This window comes from Protopterus annectens, chromosome 7.part0 (assembly GCF_019279795.1).
Source record: "Protopterus annectens isolate FY-2018-M chromosome 7.part0, PAN1.0, whole genome shotgun sequence".
NCBI lineage: Eukaryota > Metazoa > Chordata > Ceratodontiformes > Protopteridae > Protopterus > Protopterus annectens.
The window spans coordinates 306,051,563-306,072,326 of NC_056739.1; the positions used below are offsets into that span (position 1 = coordinate 306,051,563).

At 45.4% G+C, this 20,764-nt stretch overlaps 1 protein-coding gene across 1 annotated transcript in view; it reads right to left on the reverse strand.

Annotated features, from left to right (window-relative positions):
• The window catches only part of NUCKS1 (nuclear casein kinase and cyclin dependent kinase substrate 1), a 927,319-nt gene that overhangs the window by 317,999 nt on the left and 588,556 nt on the right, over nt 1–20,764 (reverse strand). Inside the window, exon 7 of the mRNA XM_044076829.1 lies at nt 16,953–17,105. Within this exon, the coding sequence (XP_043932764.1) occupies nt 16,953–17,105 (153 nt within the window). The remainder of the gene's footprint in view (nt 1–16,952; nt 17,106–20,764) is intronic.

The following is a 20,764-nucleotide window of genomic DNA, read 5'->3' on the forward strand; positions in this document are numbered from 1 at the left end:
TCCTGGCAGGAATAGAGCCCGTAGATGCACTTGGTAGTTCAAGGCTGTGTTCCACAAAGCCATGGCTAGTCTGCAGAGGGGGGTACAAATGGGTACCCCCTTGCTTGTTTATGTACCACATAACAGTGCTGTTGTCCGTCTTTACCATTAAATGTCCTGGAAGAATGTGGTCCTTGAAGGCTGTCAGAGCATTCTGTACAGCTAACATTTCTTTTTGGTTGATATGCAGGTGCATTTAACTTGGGTTCCATTTGCCCTGAATGCACTTCCCTGCCAGGTGAGCCCCCCATGCATAGTCTGATGCTTCTGTTGTTAGGGTTTGGGCGGCAGGGGGTAGAGTGAATGATAATCTCTTGTTCTGGTGGCAGGCCTCTGCCCACCAAAGGAATTCTAGCCTTAGGCAAGGTATGATAGGAATCATTGCTTTTAGATCCTGAGAATGTTGACACCATAGGCTTTTTAGATACCATTGTAGCTTCCTCATATGCAGTCTAGCATATGGAATTAGTAGAATGCAGGAGGCCATGAACCCAAAGGCTTGCAGTATCTGTCTTGCAGATAGCAGGGTTTTTATGGCCACTAGTCTGAAGTAAGTTGTCAAATGAATTTGTTTCACTGGCGTAAGGAAAGCCATCTGGGAAGCTGTGTTCAACCTTGCTCCCAGGAATATAATTTGTTGACAGGGTACCAGATGTAATTTCTTTTTGTTTATGGTGTACCCCAGACAAATTAGCACCTTTTGTACAAACGCCAGATGATTCAAAAGTATGTCCTGGCTTTCTGCCTGAATTAGACAATTGTCCAGGTATGGGTATATTTGAATATTTCTTTGCCTGCAAAAAGCAATGACTGGAGCTAGGCACTTTGTGAATACCTTGGGCGCAGTAGATAAGACAAAGGGCACTGCAGAGAACTGATAGTGCATGCAGCCTGCTTTGAAGCGTAGGTATCGTCTGCAAGATTCCCCGATTGGGATGTGCAGGTAGGCTTCCTTTAAATCCAGTGTTGCCAACCAGGCATCTTTGCCTAGCATAGGAAGCAAATGGTGAAGGGTTAACATCCTGAATTTTGGAATCACCAAAAAGGTGTTAAAGATAGAAAGGTCCGGGATAGGACGCCATGAGTTGTCTTTTCTGGGTACCAGGAAAAGTCTTGAGTAGAAACCTTGTCCCTTTTCCTCTTCTGGTACAGCTTGAATAGCCTTTATACTTGAGAGAGTACTTGCTTTGAGCCTCTGCCCACTGATTTGGGGGTTGATCTGGCCAACCGTTTGCGGTTGGTAACGTGTGGAAGTGAAATCTGTATCCTTGGGAAAGTATATTTAAAACCCATTTGTCCTGGGTAACGAGTTCTCAGTTTTTGCCTGCAGAGCAATCTTTCCCCCTAAAGGAGAAGTCAGTTGAGAAGTGCTTGGAAGTTTTAAAGTTAAGTCATTGAGACAGTTTACCATGGGGGGGGGGGGGTCTTATTACTCCTAGATTTGGAAGTGGGAGGCCCCCCCCCCCCCACACTGCTTAGTCCTGTGAGTACCATGGGACTGAAGCCTGGGTGTTCTGCTGGTTCTGGGTTTTGTCTGAAGGCCTGGAAGAGGCAGGAAAGGACCAATTCTTAGAGGGCCAATACCTACTAAATCTTGAAGGCTGTTTTATTAACAGTTTGCATAGATTTAGCTTTTTCCTCCATCTTTTTAAGAACTTCCTCTGCTTTGTTGCCAAATAGGCGGTCTAGATTTAAGGGAGCATCCAGCAATTTAGCTTTAACATGATCTGGCAAGGATTGCTCCTTAAGCCAAGCATGCCTTCTAAGTAGAGACCCAGTGACAGCAGTACTACAAGATGCCTCTAGTGAATCAAAACCACATTGCAAAGTAGGTTTTCCAACCTGTTCAACAGAATACATTAAATCCTGTAAATCCTTATTTTCAGCACAGTCAGGAATAATCATCTTTTATTTAAGCAGTCCAATAATATGCTGCTGATACTTTAACATATGAAACAGGCAATTTAAGGCCCTAATGGTCAAGGTTGCAGAAGTGTATACCTTCTTACCCCATCTATCCAGTGCCTTGGAGTCTCTATCAGAGGGGGCAGGATTTTTGGCAGTAGTAGCCTTAATGCCCTTGGGTCCCTGAGAGATGGTCTCGGGATCCGCAGTAGGATTTTTAAAAAAGAACTTGTGAGAGTCAGTAACCCTGTAATATCTGTTAGGCTTTCTGGGAGCAGGAGGTAGAGAGTCAGGGCCAAGCTAGATTCTGAAAAGGCATCATCAACAACGTCTAGAACAGGAGGGATAGCTGAAGGCCTGTGCTGGGGCAGGAGTAAGAAATCCCTCTTTTAGAATCAGAGTAATCCTGGCTTTCCCAACGAAAATGCTCCCTAAGCGTACGCAAGGTTTCACCAAAAGAGAAATCCTCTGGGTGGGAAGCAGAGGGAATAGAGTCCTCTGCATCAGAATCCTCATAGGTAGATAAGGGCAAATCCTGGTCATCAGAGGAAACAGAAATTTCAGAATCTGGTCAGAAGTATCACAAGCAAATTCAGTCCTAGGTCTCTTAGAGGGGGAAGGTTGGCTTCCCCTGATTAATACCTGGGAATATTAAGGCAATGTTACAATTGCCTCATGTACACAGACAACCCTCTCCTCCTCCCACAAAACACAAATACATGCGAGAGATGCAACTATACGGCCAAACTGGAGGCTGAGCTCTCTCAACATAGGACTGGCAAGACCAGTCAGGAGGAGAAGGTTACCACACACACTATAGACCCAGTCTCACATAGTACCATCACAACCTCAAATCATACACATAAACACACAAAGACATACTCGGCGGCTCTGATCAAAAATCTACCAAAACAGCAGAGGCCACCAAAGCAGACACCCAAACAACCACCACCTCAGAACACAACACCTGTAACACATAGACCTCACAGTCAGAGTGTCAAACAGTCACAGCCCTTAAGGCCAAACACAATGCCAGACACACTAGTCATTGGTGACTCCATAGTCAGACACACTGACGTCCCGCTCACCAGACTGAGTAAGGAGAAGGTCACAGTAAGCTGCCTGTCGGGTGCTAGAATCCACATAACACAAGCACTCAGGTCTCTCAACAGCAGGTACAAATACGACTCAGTCATTGTCCACGCTGGTGTAAACGACCTGAGACGTACCTCCTTGGACTACATGAAAAGAGACAATGAGGAGCTCTCTGATTATGTAGTCCAGGCAGGTATGACCCTGACCTTGAGCAGTATCCTACCTTCACCAAGAATGATGCCACAATACAGAGATAAGATGATCAGCTTTAACAATTGGCTTAAACTCTGGTGTCATTCAAAGGGGATCCAATGTCTGTCTGCCTGGGATGACATGCTGGACAAGCCACGCTGCTGCGCAAGGGACGGCTTGCACCTGTCACCCCTGGGATTCCGGATATTGGCAAAGGCTCTTGCCACCCCTATAGTGCCTTTTTTAGGCAAGGCTCAAATTCTAAACCTACCACCCTAGAACACAAAAAGGAAAAAAACTAAGGGTAATGCTGCTCAATGCCAGAAGTCTAAATCTCAAAATGCACGACTCGAGGCCCTTCTCAGTATGGAGAACATCGATGTCTGTGCAGTGACAGAAACCTGGTTCAAGGCTCCTGAGAGCACCCCAGCACTATCAGGTTTTACCTCTTATCATGCTCCGCCCCAAAATCCGGACAATACCAAGAAAGGAGGGGGTATCCATATTCATCAAGGACACCCACACCTCAAGACTGGTGGCAACGCACGATGCATCGGAGACCATCCAGGTGCAATTAACCATAGGCAAGACTGCTCTGCAAATTGTAGCATGTTACAGGCCACCCTCACAAACTCAGGAACCTCACATGGCCTTCCTGAAAACACTAGAGGGATAAATGTATCACCAAACACCATCATACTAGGTGACTTCAATTACCCTAATATAGACTGGGAACACTACTCAAGCCCAAACACCCTAGCCCAAAAGTTCCTGGAATTCATAAACTCAAATGCCATGGAACAACTAGTCACCATCCCCACAAGAGGAGAAAACATACTTGATCTCATCATCACGAACATGGGAGCATAATGTTCAACACCGAAGTATACCCTCACTGCTGAGATCAGATCACAAACTACTCTCGCTGGAGGTGCTCATCCCACCCCACCTGAAATAAAAAGACCACAGTAAAGAACTTCTCGAAAGCCGACTTCACACTTCTAAAGACTAGTGTGGTCTCCTTTAAGGCTCCCGAGCTGGCGGAAAACAGTACTCAAGCCGCTGAATCACTTACAAATGCCTTCTACCAGCACCTGCAGGACTGCATGGATAAGGCAATCCCAAGCAAAACAAAGACTCTTTGTACCAAAGGCAAGCGTCCAGTCTGGTGGACCCCAGCCATAAACAAACTCTACAACAAAAGGAGGAAGCTACTACAAGATAGAGCAAAATCCTTAAAAGGTAAGACACCCTTGATCACTATAAGTAAAAAACTAAGAGCTCTCATAAAATCATCCAAAGCAAATTTTGAGAGAAAAATAGCTAAAGACTCAAAAGACAATCATAAGGCCTTCTTTAGCTATGTTAGAAACCTAGGAGGAAACTCCCAGATATGCTCAGAACTAGTTCAAAATGATGTGAAGATTACAGATCCTACAGACATTGCCAACATACTGGCTGACAGGTTCAGTGCAAACTTCTCCCCCTCCCCAAAAGGAGAGATATCTATACCAAGCGATTGCAGACCCCCAAACATCTCCAACCCCCAAGTGAGAACTGCTCTCTCCAAAGCAAAAAACACAGCATCCATGGGACCTGATGGTGTCCCCGGCTGTGTGCTCCACGAACTCAACGAGGAATTAAACCCACAGCTAGGACAGCTGTTTAATCATAGTCTTACCTCTGGATACGCACTCCAGGAGTGGCGCACTGCAACTGTGGTCCCACTTCACAAAGGCGGTGCCTCCACCGACCCTGGAAATTACCGCCCATTAGCTTGACAAGCCTTATCTGCAAAGCCATGGAGAGGATCATAATGGACCTCATAAATAAAGACATAGGGAATTTGCAGACTTTGGATCCATCCCAGTTTGGCTTTGTCAAAGGCAGATCATGCCTTCTAAACTTGGTTGACTTTTTCAAACAGTCACCAAAGCCATTGATGAGGGAAAGGCAGTCCATACAGCCTACCTCGATCTGGCGAAGGCCTTCGATACAATACCCCACTCGGGTATCATTGAAAAACTCATCAGCTTAAATGTTAACCCATACATCACAAGATGGGTTGCAAACTGGCTGAGTGACAGAACCCACAGGGTCAGAGTTGCTGGCGCCATGTCAGACTCAAAGCCTGTCACAAGTGGTGTACCACAGGGCTCAGTCCTGGGCCCACTCTTGTTTGGCATCTACTTTTCCAAGTACAAGCAAACACAGGAGGGTTATGGCTGACAAAGTTTGCAGATGACTGCAAACTGGGCCATAGTAGAAAACACATCTGACACAGATATCCTTCAGAAGGGTCTCACAGAAACGGATAACTGGTGCCAGAGCCATGGCCTAAAGTTAAATGCCAAAAATGCATAGTCATACCCTTCGGAAAAACAAGGTTACCCCTAGCTACCAAATAGGTGGCAATCCACTGAGCACAGAAGAAGTTATCAGGGACCTGGGGACCCAGGTTGATAGTAGTCTGTCATTCGACACCCATGTAGCTAAAGTAGTTAGGAAGACCTTCTACATTGCCCACCTTATCATGAAGGGATTCTCATCTAGATCAAGGGAGGTCATAGTCTCCCTATACTCATCACTCATCAGACCAATGATTGAGTACAATGCCCCATTCGGAATGTATCTGACCCGACACTTGCAGCAGCTGGAGAGGCCACAAAAGTTCCTCACCAAAAGGATAAAGGGTCTCAAACATCTGTCCTATGCTGCCCGACTGAAAGAACTCCAGCTCTATTCAGTCGCTTACCGCTTGCTCAGAGGTGACCTTTGCCTAACATACAAGGCCATGTCAAACCCAGATTTGATGAATATGCTACACCTCAAAAAATCTAGATCCATCAGAGCCACAAGGGCGGGAGACTTAAACCTCGACATGGCTATTAATAGGACGTGCTGGAGGGATAGATTCATCACCCAAAGACTCCCTATGCTGTGGAATAAAATCCCGGTATATGTGAGGCAGAGCACCTCGCTGGCCTTGTTCAAGAGAAATCTTGACCAATGGATGGGAGATCGCAGATATACCCCAGGGATTACCTCAGTGTCACTGCTCGACAGAGGCACAGCAAAATAATGGGTATAGTTCCCCATACTAAAGGGGTGGCGTAAGCCACAAAACTATGGGCTAGGCTTGTAAATGCCCTCGGGCAGATAGCCTAGTATGAACCTATGAACCTAAAGTAATAAGGTCTTCAGCCATTCTTATCATTTGTTTTTTAGGCATAGAGGCCTGACCATGTGGTCTGGGCATCGGTTTTCTAGGCATGGTTCGAATTTTAGGCCTTGAAGAAGATGGCATCGGTTTAATATGCAAGTCAGTAGAGGCCTGAATACACCCTCAAAAGCCGGTGCCTGCACAGTGACTCTGGACCCATCCAAGGTAGAGACATCCGCAGGTTCCACAGTTGAAGCATCTCGCGGCATACTGGACTCTGAATGGGTCTCAGTACAGGCCTGTGAATCTGAAGTAGCGCGTATCAGGGGCTGTGAAAGAGCCTCACTGAGTACCGGCGAACTGGCGACTGGCTCAGGAGAAGCGTCGTTGGAAGCTTTGGACCTAAGCGGCCTGTCTCTGTCTTTATCTTTGCGTTTTTTTGGAATGTCGGTAGTCGGATGGCTTACTGAAGACATATCTGGATAATTGAACCAAGTACCAAAATATTTAGAAGCGTAAATATACTGATGTTGAATAGTTCGTTGCTTAAATAAGGCACAAAACAGACAGCGAGGTATATCGTGGTCACGGCCTAAGCAAGGAATACATTCGAATGAAAATCTTTATGAGGTATTTGCTTTCTACAAGAAATACAATTATTGACTTTTACTAACATCGGTTTAAAGCAAGAAAAAGTTTCCCCAATGGGGTACTTAGCTTTAGTTGAAGACTTTGGTTCTGAAACTCGTAATTGAAAAGCCGACCGGCACTTGCGAACTGCTTCTGCTTCGGGCACCGCACGGCAAGAAAGACTGATGTAATGGTCTCAGCTGCATGCTTTATACCCCTGACTACCTGATGTCATGGAAGATGATACAGCAACCGATGCAGGACCCACCCAAGACTTGATAATCAGGCCGACTGAGGGCTACTGCAAGCAGATAATCCAAATACGATGACTGTAACAGTGAAACAAGAAGAACATCTTCTCTTTGGCAACTGACAGGCTCTGGGTAGAAAGGTCCAGAATGGGCCTCAAGTCCCCTGTTTTCTTTGGCACCAAAAAGAACCTGGAGTAGAAGCCCGATGCAGACTGATCTGGGGGTCGGTTTTGATGGCTCGTTTTGCCAACGGCTTGGAAATTTCCTGTACTGCTGCCTCCCTTTGCATGGGTGGTAAGTCCGGGAGGTGTCTGGAAAATTTGGGGGAACTCAGGAAGGGAATAGAGTATCTTCTGGATATGATCTGAAGCACCCAGCGGTCTTGTTGTTATGGACTCCCATACTGCTAGGTGCAAGGATAACTGTCCCCAGACTGCCTCCAGAGTAGAGCAGTCAGGCAACCCCTCAGGGTTGCTGCCCGGTTCTGTACGAAAAAGGTTCTCGAGACCCAAAACTGCACAGACCCGCCTCTGCCTCTGGGCCGGCATCCATTTTGTCCCCCCCTGCCTCTGGGGGTAGAAGAGCCCAGTGTGTCCCGGGAATACTTTGACTTCCGGAACCACATCTTCTTTTGCCCTCTCTGGTTCCGGGAAGAGGACCTATGAGGGTTCGAAAAGCGGATCCTGATGCCACACAGTGTCTTCCCGTCCTCCTCACTCTAGGGACTAATGTCTCTTTGACAGTCTTACCAAAGAGAGTAGAGCCATCATAAAGGGTATTGGCTAAGGACGCCTTGAAGGGTGAAGCCAGGAGTTACACCTCATGGACAAGCCAGATCCAGCCACCCTAGCCACTCCTTCCGTAGCATGCGAAAGGAGTCACATGAACGTGTTGGAAACTGCTTTTAAAGTGTCCATCCTCACGAAGAACGAAGCGGTGTCCTCCTGCGACATGGACTTGGGGAGAGACTCCTCTAGCTCCTTTACCCGGTCGTGTTGGGAGTCTGGTGACATGGGCCAGGTAGTTCAGCGCCCTAATCGAAAAGGTAGCTGAAGCGTAAACCCGCTTCCCTAGGCGGTCAATCATCCACTGCTCTCAGTCAGGAGGATGAACTGAGGAACTCTCGTGAGCAAGTTCCTTCTTTGTGGCTGCTGCTATCACCATAGCATGTACGGGGGTGCCCTTGTTCCATGCTAGTCTGTCTATTGGGGGAGGGGCTTAAAATCTTGTCGGGTCTTTTTGGAAATGGTTCCATGGTGTCCGGTTCCTTTCATGGCCGCGAAGTGACCAGATCCACCAAAGGATCAGCGGGAGGAGACATCCAGTAAGATGGGCCAGTGCCGAAAGCCACCAGGAACACGGAATCTTCAGAGGAAGGTTTGGGGGCAGACCAACCTCCCCTCTGGCGCAGGAATTCCATGATGTCTCTAAAGGAAACATCCTTGGGAGGTGACCTAGGGGAACCTTCTCCATCATCCAAGTCCATGCCCTCGGTGAGGGACTCTGTGTGGGTGTGGGGGGGTCCCAAGTGCCTCCTCTTGCATGTAGGCTTGCGAGGTACCTCTTTGGGGGAAATCTCAAGCCACTTGTTCCTCATGGGGAACCGTCTGGGGTTCCACGAGCAGGGGCTGTCCCTCTGGTAAAACGATGGGGACCGTAGACTGAACCAAGGGGGCAGTCAGGGGTCTTGATCCAGCGGAGAGAACCCTTTCTACCACGTCAAATGAGAGTGAACCTCCTGAGAGGCCAATAAGGAGGGCAGGTCTCCCCAGGTCCGAAGAGAGAATCGGAGCTGTGCTCAAAGTGGATGGAGCTCCGAGGGAGGGAACTTGGCCCGATAAAGGCGGAGCCGATGAAAAAAGTTCCACTCCCTTGGATCCGACACCCAAGCTCCGGGCTCAGAGAGCGGCTAGGATCCGAGCTGGTTGTATCTGAAATACACCAGGCAGCTGTCGGCATTGAGGAAGCAGGTACTGTCGGGCGCCAACCCCCTGACCAAAGCCATCCTCGGATCGGAATACTCTGAACCCGAAGGCTGGATCGAGAGAAGGAGATATCGGCTGGAAAAAAGGAAGTGTGCTCCCCCCCCCCCCTCTTGAGGGAGAGGGGCCTGGCAAGACCCCCATCTGGATCCGAGTACGGACAAACCTCCTCATCATTTTATCCATATTAACCTCAGACAAAGACCAGGTGGACCTCGACAAGGCCACGAACTCCGACCTGGCAGGTCGGGGCACTGAGGCCCTATAAGCTGCACGTGTCTGCTCCGGGGAGAAACTCGGAGATCAGAGCTGAGGGGACTCATGGATCCGTATTGATTTAACAGGTGAAGGGAGGTCCGGAGACCTCTTTCACTTTTCCCTCACCTTCAACTCTCTCTCCTTCTCTCTGCCCCTTTTCCGCTCCGCCTACATAGACTTTTGTACAGAGTCCCAGCCTGGGAGGGAGGAGAAGTCAGGGGAAGAGAGGAAGGAGAGGCGGCCACAGCAGCCGCTGTGGCCAAAGCCGGAGACGAGGAAACAATCTATGAAGGGGGAAAGAGGCCTTTGAGGGACAACTTGGCCTTCTTATCCTTAATGGCACAGGGGTTGAAGCCCGCACAGTCCACACTCAGATGGGCCACGCCCAGGAACATCACACACACAGCGTGGCCATCCGCACGGGAGAATTTACGGCCACACAGTGCAAAGCTTGAAAATCGGTTTGTCCACCATACTGTCTTTTAGTAGAAAGAAACTAATAAAAAAGGTGGTTTCTTTCTTCCAGACACACACACATTCACCACACTCATACACAGCAAACACTAGGGGGGGGCAAAAAATCCACACAACAAGACAAACTACTCTAACTACCCTAAAACTCAATGCAACAAGCGAGGGGAGGAGAAAGGGGAACCTATACCAACTCTATCTAACGATTTTGAAAGAAAAAAGACATTCAGAAAGTTATCACCCACTTAAAAGTTGGAGCTCAAGAGATCACGATGCACAAGCCATTCACAGCAAACGAGATCTGGGTATGGAAGGCAGTGATGTTTTATGGGTAAGGGGAGGAGTTTGGAGCTCGGAGCAAATGCTAGTAAAAGTTGCCGGCTTGGATCCGATACGGATCCGTAACCCAAAGATAACCCAAAGGTCCCACAGGTTAAGTCCAAATAAAGTAAACTACTTCAGATCAGATGTTGCCCAGGAGACAGTGGATTCATGGACCGGGAAGCAATGCCTTGATGTGATCACCAGGAACCTTCTTGTGTAAAAGGATAATGGTGGTCCTGCCTTTCCCATTCAGAGATTACAGTACAGGTCTCTAAAGCCAAAGTGTTGCTCCAGAACATGTGTAAAAACAATGGTTGGGCTCCTGCACAGTGGTCACACAAGAGACCTCAACCAAAAGCAACTCACCATCTGCACAGTCAGTAGAGACCCATGGAAACGCATGTTATGCGAGGCACTCTGTTTCCAGACACCTCTTCCTCATCTGTATTTTTCCTTAAGGCAGGAGCAGCTAAAGGGCTTTGACAGTTTCCATAATGGCTGTGAATCAGGCTTGCACCACCTTTTTTGGATGCAAACTCTTGGACTGGTCAACACCTTCTGTAGAGTGTCTTTGGGTGAAAAAAGAACACAATGGACAAGTGTCCATGCTGTGCTATGGGGCAAGGCAGAACAATCACTTGGAATGGAAATCATAATGGGGGATTTGTTTCTCCATACAACACACAACTACTAACTTTAACAAAATATTCTTCAGCACAAGATTCAGCATCAAACATTAGCCAACAATCAAGAAGGTAATTAGTTAAGATGAAAAAAAAAAAAAAACCCTACAGGGTATTCATCTGGCTGCTGGAAGAAGGCCAAACTATGGACTGAGACCTAAAGATGGCATCAGCGATGCATGCTTCACAACACAGATGAAGCTCTCTTCTGGTGGGAGGACAGGATATCACAAATGCAAGGACTGCAAGAGTCAATACTATGATGAACATTCTTTATCTGCTACTGATAGTGCTGGAAGCATAACTGATGCAGGTTGTGCTGCATTTGTGAGAATGTGCATTGGGAAGCTATGAACCTAATGCTAATGGGGTGAGGGATTTGCTTTTCTGTCTTTGTTTCTTAGGCTTGTTTTACAGCTGGTCCAAACAGCAAAGTTCAATCAAAAGGTGCAGTTCATAATGTTCTCTTTTACATGCTCAGCAAAATCTTACAACCGAGCCAGGCACAGTGCCATATGGTAATGCACGTGCCCGCTGCCTTACTGAAACAACTCTAGCACTGAGCTACGAAAATGATTGGGTTTCAGATCGAAGCCTGAACATTCATTATGACTACCCAGGGATTTCAACTCCGACAGACATACAACTAATCACTCCCTGATGTGGGGGGCAAGCCCCTGCGCCCCAATTTCTATATACACAAACTCTGAGGTTGCAAGAAATTAGACAAGAGGGAAAAGGTGAGTTCCACTACTGTTACCTTTCCCTTTTCTCAGAGTCCTGCACAGCACAGTGTCAGAGACTTACTCATCAGTTCTGATATTCTGAAACATCAACTGCAGAAACCCAGCAAATTTCCAATAGTGACGTTATGGAACTCACTCATATAGTGAGCAACAAACTTAATGATGCTGGGTAGATATTTGGAGATTTCAGTCAACCTTGGGAGTTTACACAAACTAAATACAATCTTTTTCAGATCAGAAGTTGTTTCCTCTTTCTGGAACAGGAGCCATCATATCAAGATATTTCTAAGCTGTTTCAGCCACTGGTTAACCCACCTTCTCAGGTGGACAAACCACCCACAAGAAAGCAATTTCCTACACCACGCAAGTTCCTACTAGATGACTCAAACCACAGTACAACTTCCCAATGGCAGTTTTCCATAACAATTCCCCGCCCATGTAGTTTCTAAGCATGTGCCAGTAGTGAAGTGATTCATTTGTTTTAAAGGATTTTCTCTTTTGTTTGTATTTCTGCAAATATGGAGTTGGTATACAGAATTTTTTTTTTTTTTTTGGGGGGGGGGGGGTCCTGAGAAGTTTAATTTGTTACACTGGGTTCTAATTGAGATGGAATTCAATGATTCACAGTGGAAACAAAAGTAAGATCTAGGAGACCGGGTGACAAGCTCCAGAGAGGAAAACGTTTCTAGATTACATCCTGCTTTACCATGAACCATCTTCAGGTTGTCTTGAGAGTAAAGGGCCATATTTCCTCTTTTACATCTACCTCCAGGAGGAAGACTCTACAGGGGAGTCGAGGTACAACATAATGCATCCTTTCTGCCTTCCTGATCTTGGTGGGGCCGGCTCTAAGGAGCAAGACAAAATTTGTCTTGACAAGGCTTCTTCTTTTTACTGAATCCTGCCAGTCCTTCTGCCCTTTAGAGAAGACGGATGGCTGAAAATGCAGTCACCTGTGGTCCTGTGGCTGAGGCCATAACTGAACCATGCGTAAAGGGTGACACATGCAGGTAGGCTTGCATCTCTGATAACGACACTGTAGTGGGCATCATAACTACTGCCCCAGGCACGGAAGGACAACCTAGCATTGAATCTGGAGGTTAATATACTGGTTGGCATCCGGGCTGGCCTTGACGGCATTTATTCTTATGGCCGAGTAGCTGCCCATGGGAAAAGTACTGTTAGGCTTGAGGGAAATGATGAGTTTCATCAAAGCACAACTCCCAAGCCCTAATGCCCAAAGCTTCCCTAATGCTGAAGGTGTCAAAGTTGGGAACCCTAACACTGATGGCACAGTCAATGGCAGACAAGTCAGGGATTTAACTTTATGGTAGGTACATAACTTTTGTATCAGATGTAGTTTCATCTGTCCACCTCTACTGACATCAAAGCCATAGCTGGCTGCTGTGGATCCACAGAACCCAATCCCAGCAAAGGTAAGTAGATAAATGGCCTCAGTGGCACCAGGACCTTGATAAAAGCCGGAGAAGAATGCCTACGGCAGAAAGCAGTGAAATGTACACTAATATTCATTGTTCAGCAATGATTGTGAACTGCAAAATGAAAAAAAAAAAAATGAACATGCAACATGTTAACCAGTACATTGTTATAATAGGAGCTAAAGTTAAACAATACTCTCAAAAACAGGACAAGAACCAAATCCACTGATTAAAATGTTAAGAATGTTCAAATGAATAATGAATACAAATTTTTATACAAACGTTAGTCTAAGATGGCAGCCCTATAACAACATCCTAAGTCTCTTCACTGCATTCAGCCATCAATCTTTTTATCTGACAAAGGGCTATAAAGATTACAAAAGTATAACTCAAGTGATGTGAGTGAAATTTACCCTACTGTTACCAAATACAATAATCTAAGACTTTCTGGTGCATATCAAATAACTACAGTGCTATGTATACATTTCATCACTTATGAACTAATTATACAGCACACCCAAAGTCTTCTCTGTGTTAACAACTGGGGGGACCATTAGAGTGTTCACAAATACACATGTCTGCAAGCACAAGTCTAATAACGTCGTCATTGTAATATTCCAAACTAATGGCCACCATAATGGGCACTAGTACTTAACTGTACATGAAGGATATATGCTTACTATGACACTAGATGCATGTTGTTTTCTTCTGTCTTTCTCAAATGATGAGTTATTTGAACTGCATCACTCAAGAACTGACAGCTTTCAGATGTCTGGATCCAAGGCTCAGGCTCTCCACACCCAGAATTCCCCTATGTCATTACAACACCTCAGATCTAATATGCCTGCCTAAAAACCATCAAGGTACCGTAACAATAAAAATATATGGATAGGACTAGAGGGAAACAAAAGACAAGGGTCCAGTGTGGTCAGTCGGGAGCCAAGGATACTGACAACCTTACAGGGGGGACATAGGGAGGGAAAGTTGAGGAGGATGGAAGAAGACATCATGGATCTAACTTTATGGTAGGTACATAACTTTTGTATCAGATGTAGTTTCATCTGTCCACCTCTACTGATGGGACAGAGTCCCCAGCTACCAAAAATCCCAGGTGGTTGCACGGAAGGATTTAAGCAAAGTTAGAGACCTGGACTGCAAATCCAATTTGTAATGGGATATGAACATATGTACAGTGGACCGAGAAGCTGCAGTATGAATGTCATCAATAGGAACCCTGGAAAAGGGGGGAGGGAGAGAGAGAGAGAGAGCGAGAGAGAGAGAGACCATCTTTGTGAAATATCAAATAAGGCGACTGGCACAACAGAGTCTGAGGCTCTGAAATCCTTCATACTGAGAAGACTGCCACAAGAAAAAGTGTTTTCCATAAAAAACTTCAGCTGTGCTGTAGCTGCAGTTTCAAAAGGAGGATTGGAAGGAGATATCCAAAGGTGGGACATGGTTTCTTAGAGAAGGATGAAGAAAGGTAGTCCCCTCAAGAAGGCTTTCAATAATTTCAGTGAAGCAACTGGAGTACAATCCCCTCCCACATTAAAACTGGAGATGGCAGTCATTTGTACCTTCATGGTAGAGTGACTAGCACATTCCTGCTACCCATCCTCTGAGGGACACCTGAGCGGAGTCCACATGTCTCCGCTTGCACGTACGCTTCTCATGTACTTCTGCAGTGGAAGATCTCTTGGAAGACTCAGAGGCCAAACAGGAATTCACAACATAAACTGTGTCAAGATGTATCGAAGCTGGGTGTCCCATGGTAATATGAGGACAAATCGAAGATTTCAGCAGAAGTCAGGATGGTTCAGAGTGTGGGAGGGATACCTCTTCTCCAGACTTAGACACAACTATTTCAAGGCCAAGAAAACAGTTACTGAGGGCCACCCTTTGGATTCCAAATAGCCTGACAAAGGCATGTCCTGAGGCAAACAGCTGAGCTGAACTGCTAAGTTCCAAAGCAATAAAAGGAAGGGAAGGATCCAAAAGACTCGGAGTTGATCTCAACCAGCTGGGCACCAGCCCTGACATCTTGGCACCAGGACCCTTCGAGATCTGATGCTGTCAGAGTTGAATGAGTAAGAGGTATTGTTGGAATAGAAGACATCCACATTATTGGATCAGACTCTGGTAGTCTCAAGGAAACGTTCTGATCCAAGGTCCCCAAACCCAAAGTTCAGATCGGTGAAGGAATGACCAAAAGAGGGGGTTGTAGAGACAGTTTCCAGACCTCCAAAGGGGAGAAGTGCAGGAAGGACCCATAACTGAATCTTGGTCCTTAAAAACTTCTATATCATTCTGTCCACATCTGACTTGGACATGTTTCTCAAAGACTTCAGGAGCCTTAAGAAAGAAGACGTTTATGGAGGCACAGAGGACTGACCTCTCCTGGCAAAAAGGGTTAATTGTGCAGAGAACTTACTGGCTCCAGAGGAAAAAAAACATGCTTCCACAGTAAGAGTGAGTGACTGGATTCTAACAGGAGCCAACAAAGGAATTAGATCCCAAGATTTTGAAAGGTTTGGAGCTGGACTCAAGAGTCCAGAAGGTTCCAGGGATCTCTTTCGAGCTTCCTTCTCATGGGACTTACCTTTCTCTGAAGATTTTTCTTTAGAAGACTGCTTTTCCTTCTATGTATTCTTTATCACTTGCCTCATCTCCCTTACTTTTTCCCCTTGAATTCTTGCTGGAGGGACAGCCCAGTTGATAGAAGGTTGATTCTCCCACTGTGGTTGAGGAAAGACCCTTAAGTAACAGTTTTTCTTACTGTCTGAAAGAGCCCTTGCCCTGAAGGCTGAACACGTAGAACAATCCTCATCCAAGTGGGAAGCCCCAAAGCAGTAAGACCCATTCTGAATGTGGGTCTTGGGTGAAGTGAATTTTACGACCACAAGTGCTATAATTCTTAAAACAAAAGGCCTTATCAGATATGTTGGGAGAAAGTAGATAAGCCACACAGATGTGAGAGAAAAAAATACCATAAACAGCAGAGTGCAAAGGCTAAAAGCTTTAATACATACAGTATACCAGGAAGCTACCAAAAAGGATCCTGAAGCTAACATCACATAAGAATTTTTTTTAAAGGGGAGGAAGTAAAGGAGAGAACAGGGGAGACAAACATCTTTAGGAAGAAAGGAGGATGAAATTAAGCTTTTAGTTAGAATGAGAGAGAAACAAGGCAGAAATAACAATAAATAGAGGCAAAAAATCCCAAGACAAAGTTCACTTATCTGCAAAAAATGAACCCAGCATGGGGTCAAAGAATCACATCTAAAGCGTAAAAGAAGCAAGTAAGATCAGAGGTACTGTTATGACGGAGGGGAAATTACAGGTAGGGGAGGAGCCTGAAATTTAGATCCAAATGTCTGAACACTGCTAGCTTTGGATCAGTATTTATCCAATAACCCATTAGTTGAGGCAGACAGGAGAGAGAAGAGTGGATCAATTTTTTGTTAAAACAGCTAGTTAACTGTCATTAATGCTGCAACTTCAGCAGACTTGAGGAATTAATACTGAAAGTTTACCTCAGTGTTCCACTCAAGGATTAAAGCACTTGAAGGGATATGCAGCCACTGTAAAAGTCACTTTAAGTCCAACTGAAAGCACTTTGTAGTTTCAGTCTCCACCCTGGCTTGACTCACTTAAGCAAACTATAATGTGTACCAATCAGTAAACAAAGTACCATGATGAGGAGTAGATACTACCAGGACCCCAGACCGTAAATTTCGTATCTAGGTTTCAGCATAGCACACTAAACAGTCTTACCATTCACAATTTTTTCTTCCTCATCATCCTGCTCTTCTTCCTCACTGCCTCTATCATCCAGAAGCATTTTCCGCTGTTTAGAAGCTGCTTTAGAGGCAGCTTGCCTCTTCTGACGCATACTCTTGAGATCGCCCTTTTCTTCATCACTATCATCTATAAGCAAATTAAAATTATTTATTCTCTTTGACTGTCTTGCATAACAGATGGGGGGAGAAAAAAAAACAGCCGTAACATGCATGCATTCACTACGGACCAAACTCGTTTCCATGCCCAATTCTGCTTTATTTTGGGAAGTTACATCCACCCACAACCCCTTTTTTGCACATGGGGTTGAAAAGTCACTTCAAAAGTGACAATGATCTTGAGCCATGGTTTACACCACTGGATGGCTAGCCCTACCTTGGTTGTTCTTCCACACCACAAAGTTGTACACACACTCATACCTATGGCTAATTTAGAGTATCCAATTCACCTACTCAGGTCTTGAAAGAAAAAAGATATTCAGAAAGTTTTCACCCACTTAAAAGTTGGAGCTCAAGAGACCACGATGCACAAGCCATTCACAGCAAACGAGATCTGGGTATGGAAGGCAGTGGAGATGTTTTATGGGTAAGGGGAGGAGTTTGGAGCTCGGAGCAAATGCTAGTAAAAGTTGCCGGCTTGGATCCGATACGGATCTGTAACCCAAAGGTCCCACAGGTTAAGACCAAATAAAGTAAACTACTTCAGATCAGATGTTGCCCAGGAGACAGTGGATCATGGACCGGGAAGCAATGCCTTGATGTGATCTCCAGGAACCTTCTTGTGTAAAAGGATAATGGTGGTCCTGCCTTCCCCATTCAGAGATTACAGTACAGGCCTCTGAAGCCAAAGTGTTGCTCCAGAACATGTGTAAAAACAATGGTTGGGCTCCTGCACAGTGGTCACACAAGAGACCTCAACCAAAAGCAACTCACTATCTGCACAGTCAGTAGAGACCCATGGAAATGCATGTTATGCAAGGCACTCTGTTTCCAGACACCTCTTCCTCGTCTGTATTTTTCCTTAAGGCAGGAGCAGCTAAAGGGCTTTGACAGTTTCCATAATGGCTGTGAATCAGGCTTGCACCACCTTTTTTGGATGCAAACTCTTGGACTGGTCAACACCTTCCGTAGAGTGTCTTTGGGTGAAAAAAGCACACAGTGGACAAGTGTCCATGCTGTGCTATGGGGCAAGGCAGAACAATCACTTGGAATGGAAATCATAATGGGGGATTTGTTTCTCCATACAACACACAACTACTAACTTTAACAAAATATTCTTCAGCACAAGATTCAGCATCAAACATTAGCCAACAATCAAGAAGGTAATTAGTTAAGATGAAAAAAAAAAAAAACCCTACAGGGTATTCATCTGGCTGCTGGAAGAAGGCCAAACTATGGACTGAGACCTAAAGATGGCATCAGCGATGCATGCTTCATAACACAGATGAAGCTCTCTTCTGGTGGGAGGACAGGATATCACAAATGCAAGGACTGCAAGAATCAATACTATGATGAACATTCGTTATCTGCTGCTGATGGTGCTGGAAACATAACTGATGCAGGTTGTGCTGCATTTGTGAGAATATGCACTGGGAAGCAATGAACCTAATGCTAATGGGGTGAGGGATTTGCTTTTCTGCCTTTGTTTCTTAGGCTTGTTTTACAGCTGGTCCAAACAGCAAAGTTCAATCAAAAGGTGCAGTTCATAATGTTCTCTTTTACATGCTCAGCAAAATCTTACACTGAGGTAGGCACAGTGCCATATGGTAATGCCCGTGCCCGCTGCCTTACTGAAACAACTCTAGCACTGAGCTACGAAAATAATTGGGTTTCAGATCGAAGCCTGAACATTCATTATGACTACCCAGGGATTTCAACTCCGACATACATACAGCTAATCACTCCCTGATGTGGGGGGCAAGCCCCTGCGCCCCAATTTCTATATACACAAACTCTGAGGTTGCAAGAAATTAGACAAGAGGGAAAAGGTGAGTTCCACTACTGTTACCTTTCCCTTTTCTCAGAGTCCTGCACAGCACAGTGTCAGAGACTTACTCATCAGTTCTGATATTCTGAAACATCAACTGCAGAAACCCAGCAAATTTCCAATAGTGACGTTATGGAACTCACTCATATAGTGAGCAACAAACTTAATGATGCTGGGTAGATATTTGGAGATTTCAGCTTAAAATCTCATTTTATCAACCCATCCTGAGTTTGACTTCCTGGACCAGTTCCTTCTGAAATCTGAGTATGTGGGATATATAACTTATGGTCATCACTCTAAAAGACGATAACGGACAGATGCTCCTCTCTGTCCTGTACGATGCCAAGAATTCCTTAGCTTGCAGATCAACAGCTCATGTTTGAGGAATGGCAGTCTACTTTAAGGAAGTGTGACAGCAACTGAGTCAACCTTGGGAGTTTACACAAACTAAATACAATCTTTTTCAGATCAGAAGTTGTTTCCTCTTTCAGGAGCCATCATATCAAGATTTTCCTAAGCTGTTTCAGCCACTGGTTAACCCACCTTCTCAGGTGGACAAACCACCCACAAGAAAGCAATTTCCTACACCACGCAAGTTCCTACTAGATGACTCAAACCACGGTACAACTTCCCAATGGCAATTTTCCATAAGAAATCCCTGCCCATGTAGTTTCTAAGCATGTGCCAGTAGTGAAGTGATTCATTTGTTTTAAAGGATTTTCTCTTGTTTGTATTTCTGCAAATATGGAGTTGGTATACAGATTTTTTTTTTTTTGTGGGGGGGGGGGGGGGGGGGTCCTGAGAAGTTTAATTTGTTACACTGGGTTCTAATTGAGATGGAATTCAATGATTCACAGTGGAAACAAAAGTAAGATCTAGGAGACCGGGTGACAAGCTCCAGAGAGGAAAATGTTTCTAGATTACATCCTGCTTTACCATGAACCATCTTCAGGTTGTCTTGAGAATAAAGGGCCATATTTCCTCTTTTACATCTACCTCCAGGAGGAAGACTCTACAGGGGAGTCAAGGTACAACATAATGCATCCTTTCTGCCTTCCTGATCTTGGTGGGGCCAGCTCTAAGGAGCAAGACAAAATTTGTCTTGACAAGGCTTCTTCTTTTTACTGAATCCTGCCAGTCCTTCTGCCCTTTAGAGAAGATGGATGGCTGAAAATGCAGTCACCTGTGGTCCTGTGGCTGAGGCCATAACTGAACCATATGTAAAGGGTGACACATGCAGGTAGGCTTGCATCTCTGATAACGACACTGTAGTGGGCATCATAACTACTGCCCCAGGCACGGAAGGACAAGCTAGTATTGAATCTGGAGGTTAATATACTGGTTGGCATCTGGGCTGGCCTTGACAGCATTTATTCTTATGGCTGAGTAGCTGCCCATGGGAAAAGTACTGTTAGGCTTGAGGGAAATGATGAGAGTTTCATCAAAGCACAACTCCCAAGCCCTCATGCCCAAAGCTTCCCTAATGCTGAAGGTGTCAAAGTTGGGAACCCTAACACTGATGGCACAGTCAATGACAGACAAGTCAGGGTTAGTAACTACAACCCTGACATCAAAGCCATAGCTGGCTGCTGTGGATCCACAGAACCCAATCCCAGCAAAGGTAAGCAGATAAATGGCCTCAGTGGCACCAGGACCTTGATAAAAGCCGGAGAAGAATGCCTACGGCAGAAAGCAGTGAAATGTACACTAATATTCATTTTTCAGCAATGATTGTGAACTGCAAAATGAAAAAAAAAAAAATGAATATGCAACATGTTAACCAGTACATTGTTATAATAGGA